This window comes from Eucyclogobius newberryi, unplaced genomic scaffold, assembly GCF_026437365.1.
Source record: "Eucyclogobius newberryi isolate DKJ021-1_F unplaced genomic scaffold, fEucNew1.0.hap1 SCAF_21, whole genome shotgun sequence".
In the NCBI taxonomy this organism is placed as follows: domain Eukaryota; kingdom Metazoa; phylum Chordata; class Actinopteri; order Gobiiformes; family Gobiidae; genus Eucyclogobius; species Eucyclogobius newberryi.
The window spans coordinates 27,833,116-27,840,246 of NW_027315846.1; the positions used below are offsets into that span (position 1 = coordinate 27,833,116).

The following is a 7,131-nucleotide window of genomic DNA, read 5'->3' on the forward strand; positions in this document are numbered from 1 at the left end:
AGGAGACGGACTGTGGCAGGAGCAGGAGACGGACTGCGGCAGGAGCAGCACACACACACGTTTTATCACACACACACACACACACACTCACACACACACACACACACACACACACACACACATACACAGACACACACACACAGACACACACACACACACACACACACACATACACACACAAACACACAGACACACATACACACACAAACACACACACACACACACTGTAGCTAGTTATACGTTTAAATTATTTCTTTACATTTTGTGCCATTTTATTTCTTTTAAAGATACTTTTAAACTGAAATAGAGAAGTGGCTTTTTCAAATTCATCGAAACAACTGTTTCATAATAAAACTCCATAATATAACTCCATGTGGGACAATAAAGGATTATCTTATCTTATCTTATAACTCGTTTAGGCCTTAGTTATTTTATTACTTGGTTTATGGATCCGCCGCACTTAGATTATTGATTTATACAATATAAATAAAATAAATTATTATCTTTTTTTTTTTTATAAAGTACCGCCGACAAAGCAAAATAGCACTAAATCAAAAGGTATTAAGTCAAAAGATAAGAGCGCGTGAAGCAATTTCTCGCCAAACTCCTGCGGAAGTCTGTGACGGAGTGGGTCTGTCCCTGCGCGCGGCCCCGGGGAGAGTGCGCGGCCCCGGGGAGAGCAAGCGTGCCTGTCTCCCTGCTGCTGCGCTCCTTTATATCGCAAGTGGACTGATCCTATGACAGAGTAACTTCAAGCAAGATCCTTAATTTCCAGACGGGACAAGAAGAAAGCAATGCATGTTGGGCTTGCTTTGACCGCTCTGTCCGATGATCAAAACGCTCAAAACGCCCCTGACACGCCTCGTCCGACACTGAAAGCGCAGGATTTGTGTCGCAAAAACGCTGGACGCCCAAGACGCGCGTCCACATAGACTTTGAATGTAAACTGGACGCTTTGACACTGCGGTCTGAACGGGCCTCAATAAAGCCTAAAATAATATTTTAAAAACTCTATTTCCTCTGTTATAACCACTATTTTGTGCTAAAACAAGCGCATTCTGTTGTTGTGCGTCGCTGCTCATGTTTTTCACTGCTTGAGGCCGACACATGCTCATTGTATGGTGTTGTATTGTGGTGACCGTGGAACCGTCTGGAGTTCTGTGTGTTTTCCACTCCTTTCTTCCACACTACACCGTTTATATTCAGGATTCCTCGGCCACAGCGCGTGTCTGCTGCAGAGGTCAGCCCTATGTTCCCCGGGGCCGCTATTCCTCATGTCAGAGAAACTAATGTGGTCAAAATAAAACAAGAATAGAAATCAAGATTTAAATAATTACTATAAATTCATTGTATTTTCAAATTATCATCGGCCCTCCATCCATCCATTTTCTGCCGCTTATCCGGGGCCGGGTCGCGGGGGCAGCAGTCTGAGCAGGGACTCCCAGACTTCCTACTCCCCAGACACTTCCTCTAACTCCTCCGGGGGATCCCGAGGCGTTCCCAGGCCAGCCGAGAGACATAGTCCCTCCAGCATGTCCTGGGTCTTCCCCGGGGCCTCTTCCAGGTGGGACATGCCTGAAACACCTCCCGAGGGAGGCGTCCAGGAGGCATCCAGAACAGATGCCCGAGCCACCTCAGCTGGCTCCTCTCGACGTGGAGGAGCAGCGGCTCTACTCCGAGCTCCCCCCGTGTGGCCGAGCTCCTCACCTTATCTCTAAGGGAGCGCCCAGCCACACGGCGGAGGAAACTCATTTCGACCGCTTGTATCCGCGATCTTGTTCTTACGGTCACTACCCAAAGCTCATGACCATAGGTGAGGGTAGGAACGTAGAACGACCGGTAAATAGAGAGCTTTGCCTTTCGGCTCAGCTCCCTCTTCCCCACAACAGTCCGATGCAGCGACCGCATCACTGCAGCCGCTGCACCGATCCGCCTGTCGATCTCACGCTCCATCCTTCACTCACTCGTGAACAAGACCCCGAGATACTTGAACTCCTCCACTTGGGGCAAGGACACCCCACCCACCTGAAGAGGGCAAGCCACCTTTTTCCGGTCGAGAACCATGGCCTCGGATTTGGAGGTGCTGATTCTCATCCCAGACGCTTCACACTCGGCTGCAAACCGTCCCAGTGCATGTTGCAGGTCCGGGTTTGATGGAGCCATCAGGACAACATCGTCTGCAAACAGCAGAGATGGAATCCTGTGGTCCCCAAACCGGACACCCTCCGACCCCTGACTGCGCCTAGAAATTCTGTCCATAAAAATTATGAACAGAACCGGTGACAAAGGGCAGCCCTGGCGGAGTCCAACATGCACTGGGAACAGGTCTGACTTACTGCCGGCAATGCGAACACAGCTCCTGCTCCGGTCATACTGGGACCGGACAGCCCTGAGCAAAGGGCCCCGGACCCCGTACTCCCGGAGCACCCCCCAAAGGACCCCCCAACCAAGACAGTGGACCGAAACAGGATTAAATCTGGTCTAAACTGCAGCTAAACCAGGTCTAAACCGAGATAAACCCCAGTCTAAACTAAAAGTGTCGTACTTGCCGTGGTTCAAGCATCTGGTCCCGGTTTGGACTTGGTTTAGGGTGTAAAACTTGCACCTTCAACCCATTTGGAACAAAGCTGGGACTAAAACTAAACACGGAACTAAACCTGAACTCGAACAGGAATCAACCAGGACTAGAACAGTGAACTTGAGGATTATTTTTTTGAGTGATTTAAAAAGACAAAACAAACTCTTTATTATTTACACCGTTCCAAAACTGTTGGTTCATAGTAAAAGAGACTCCTTCAGTTTCAGGATTTACACTTTTACACTGAAGTCCTTGTGTAAAATCTTCAGGGGGATTTTGTTTTCTGTGGCTAAAAGTGAAACCAGATCTTTAATGAAAGTGTGTGTGAAAGTGTGCAGGTCTGTGTCTGTGTCGGCGTCACTAAAGGTCACTGTTCCTCTGTCAAAGTCCAGCTTCACTCTGACTCTCTGCAGACTCTTCACAGAGAGAGGAACATGTGTGTCTGGGTGAGAAAAGGCTGAGTATTTATCTTCAAAGAAACGTGTCCACCAAACTCTAACCTCAGTGTTCTCTCCTCTCTGAACATGTCCCATCACACCTACAGTCCAGTATTTATTATCCCCGACCTCCACGTCCCAGCTGTGAGTCCCTGATGTAAAGTATTCAGATCCTAACACAGCGTTAAATGAACGTCTCTCTGGATTCTGTGGAAGCTTCTGTTTCTTTCCACACTTCACTGAGCTCAGATCTTCAGACAGGATGAGTTCAGGGCCTGCTCTGTTTGGATCCAGAATGACAGGGTAGAACTGCACCAGTCTCTTCATGTTCGTCCAGATGTTGAAGCTCAGGTTGCCCAGATGTTTGGCCTGGTTTATCAGAGAATCAGCTTTAATCTTCAGCTCCTCCACCAGGGGGCAGCGCTGCACCCTCTCTGCTATAGACTTGTGGTGTAGCAGGAAGGAGGTGTCTGTGGCCCTCAGCTGCTCCTCTGTCTCTGTCATGGTCTTGGACACAGTCTCTATCTCTCTGCTCACAGAGACTATCTTGTCCTTCATGTTCTGAGTCTTCTGCTCCTCCTCCTTCCTCAGATCCTTCATCCTGGACTTTTCCTCCTCCAACAGAAACTGGTGCAGTTTCTCAAACTGGTGTTGGATCTGTTTCTCTGTGTGTTTGGCCTGAGCTGTGATATGATCCGCCGCTTCTTCATACTGCTCCTTCTTCTCAGTCAGAACCTGCACAGAAAGAGTCCAGAGTTAATCAGACAGAAGCACGAGAAGGTGTCTGGGGAGAGGGAGGTCTGCACCAGCTCCACATAAATACAGTCACAGAGATAAAGAGCGAGCCTGTACCTGCAGCTTGTCCTGCATGGACGTCTGCAGCTCCTCTCTCAGGTCTGAAGCCGCCTCCTCAATGGGACTAAACCTGTGGTCTTTGTGAGTCCTGGAGTCTCTACAGACCAGGCAGACCAGCTGCTGATGGTCCAGACAGAAGAGCCGGAGTTTCTCTGAATGAAGGCTGCACAGAGGCTCTGCAGCGTCCTGGTCTCTCTGCTCTACATACGTCTGCAACAGGTTCCTCATGGCCAGGTTCAGGGGAGGAAAGTCTTTTGAGGACCTTCTTGTACAAACTGGACATGTCTTTATGGGTTTGTCCTCCCACCAGTTCTCCAGACAGACTTTACAGAAGCTGTGGCTGCAGGACAGAAGCACAGGATCTCTGAAGAGATCATGGCAGATGGGACAGGTCAGGTCCTCCTCCAGCCGGGACGCCATTTTATTTCTAAATTCAAAACCAAAATGAAACAGAACACAATTTGTCAAACATCTCACCATATTTTCAGAACTTTTTAAAGAAAAAGAACATTAACACAAAGCAGACTGCTGCGTATGACCATGTTTTACTTATTAAAACATTTTTGAAATATATTTTTTAACCTTTATTAACCAGGTAAGAACTTATTTAGATTGGAACCTCCTTTCAAAGGGGCGACGAGGGCTTAAGTGCAGCACACAGATTTAACAAAAACATTTATAAATTGAAAATAAATGAAGAGTCATAGTATAAAAGACAGAACTGCATTTAGAGGCATTGACAGTTTTCATGACATTTACGCTCTTTTAAAAAATAAAACCCCTCAGTGACACTGGCTCACACAACTTCAGTTCAGACTGGAGAGACTTCCAAGCTGTGGGAGCAGTTTAAGAGAAGACTCTCTTTCCTCAGTCAGTCCGAACTGGAGGAACAGACGAGCTGTAAATGTTGAGCTCAGGTGAGCTTCAGCTCTCTGCACCAGGGCACAGAGAGGTCAGAGAGGTCAGAGGTCATGAGCGAGTGAAGCTCCGAGCGCCTGGCACAGATCACACTGACTGAGGCCAACACCACCTGACCACATCAGAGCTCACAGTGTTTAGAGACTGAAGTAGAATTTTTATTGTTTGGTCAAAACAAAAAGTGCTCTACGTCCAAGCACAAAACATATCAGAAGTTTGTTATTTGACCAGGTCAAATAACAAACAGAAGAAAGAATATTCTCTCCACCTCTCACGCTGGTGGACATTTGTCATATTGTAGTTCATATTGTCATCAACACAACTACATCGTACTGGACACGATGCTCCCAAATACCACCACAAGCTCCAAGTTTCACAACAACAAAATGCTTTTTTTCCTGCTAAATATTTTTACATCATTAATTTCTTAAAGACACTTTTAAACTGAAATAGAGAAGTGGCTTTTTTAATTCGTCAAAACAACTGTTTCATAATAAAACTTCATAATATAACTCTATGATATAACTCCATAATAAAAACTTGTTTACTTGATAAACAATGCTCCCTCAGCGTTCTCACTTAAACTCTGTCAAACATATCCGTCCCCCTTTATAGTTTTAAGTTATATTTACTTTCTCTCTGGAGAAACTTGGCCTGCCGATACCTGTCAATGACCTCAGGAGACCTACAAGCCTCAGGCCACTCTGGCTTGTCATAGGCCTCCTTCTTCAGTCTGACGACATCCCTTACTTCCGGTGTCCACCACCGGGTTCGGGCGTTGTCGCCACGACAGGCACTGGAGACCTTGCGACCACAGCTCCGAGCAGCCGCATCAACAATGGAGGTGGAGAACATGGTCCACTCTGACTCAATGTCCCCAGCCTCCCCCGGGACATGGGAGAAGCTCTCCCGGAGGTGTGATTTGAAGACCCTACTGACAGAGGGCTCTGCAAGACGTTCCCAACAGACCCTCACAATGCGCTTTGGTCTGCCAAGTCTGTCCGGCTTCCATCTCCGCCAGCGGATCCAACTCACCACCAGGTGGTGATCGGTTGACAACTCTGCCCCTCTCTTCACCCGAGTGTCCAAGACACGCGGCCGGAGGTCAGATGACACGACAACAAAGTTGATCATTGACCTCCGGCCTGTGTCCTGGTGCCACGTGACCTGATGGACCTTGTGCTTGAACATGGTGTTCGTTATGGACAATCCGTGGCTAGCACAAAAGTCCAATAACTGAACACCGCTCGGGTTCAGATCGGGGAAGCCGTTCTTCCTAATCACCCCTCTCCAGGCGTCACTGTCATTGCCCACGTGGGCGTTGAAGTCCCCCAGTAGAACAACGGAGTCCCCGGCCGGTGCACTGTCCAGTACTCTTCCCAAGGACTCCAAGAAGGCTGGGTACTCTGCACTGCTGCCTTCGGGCTGTGCCCAGCCGGGCCCCGTGGGGTAAGACCCGGTCACCAGGCGCTCGCCATCGAGCACCCATCCCAGGCCTGGCTCCAGGATGGGGCCCCGGTGACGCCGATCTAGGCGACGTAAACGGCCCTGTTTGTGTTGTCATCAAAAGGGGCATCTGAACCGATCTTTGTCTGACCTGTCACCTAGGACCTGTTTGCCTTGGGAGACCCTAACAACATAGCTCCTGGGATCATTCGGGCACTCAAACCCCTCTTAACTACGTTAAGGTGTCGGTTCAAGGAGGAGTGTATTCATACAGTCAATGTAAAATATTACATTTTGGACATTTAAAAAAAAAAAAGTCGAAAAGCCCGCGGCAACCCCTATATATATATATATATATATATATATATATATATATATATATATATATATATATATATATATATATATATATATAACAAAAATAACTTTGGGCCCAAAACAGAGCCTTGTGGTGCTCCAAAACTAATTCTCTGCCAACTAGACTCTTCTCCCTTTAGAGGAACATATTTGATCAATTATTTTCTAACCAAGAATTTACTTTAACCTAAAGGCAGATTTTTCCAATTCCTTTTGAAATAAAAAAAATATTTCAAAAGGAATTGGAAAAATCTGTGTGTTCAATGGTGTCAATTTCTTTCTGTAAATTCAAAAATAATCCGATTGTGTGGAGTTTTTGATCTAGTGTACTTTGTTGTTGCATTTGTATAAAACACTTTTTCATAGTCCAACAGGTAAAAAGCAGCAGCCTCCAGAGGTTTTCAGGCTTTGAGAGTAAAAACAGGATTTGTTCCGACAGTAAAAAGATTCTCAAAGACATTTATGAAGTCTGTTCTAGGAGTTTAGACAAACACTGTTTCACTGGTCTGTCCCTTCCCCCACTGCTGTTAGCTACTCTCA

General features: G+C 46.9%; 1 protein-coding gene across 1 annotated transcript; it reads right to left on the bottom strand.

Moving 5' to 3' along the window:
• Positions 1-2,746: 2,746 nt before the first annotated feature.
• Positions 2,747-4,328, bottom strand: LOC140370236 (zinc-binding protein A33-like). Its single transcript, XM_072457296.1, has 2 exons — positions 3,868-4,328; positions 2,747-3,750 (listed from the first exon to the last, which is right to left on the bottom strand). The coding sequence occupies exons 1-2, from the start codon at positions 4,288-4,290 to the stop codon at positions 2,809-2,811; spliced, it is 1,365 nt and encodes a 454-aa protein (XP_072313397.1). The 5' UTR covers positions 4,291-4,328; the 3' UTR covers positions 2,747-2,808.
• Between the last annotated feature and the right edge of the window lie 2,803 nt (positions 4,329-7,131).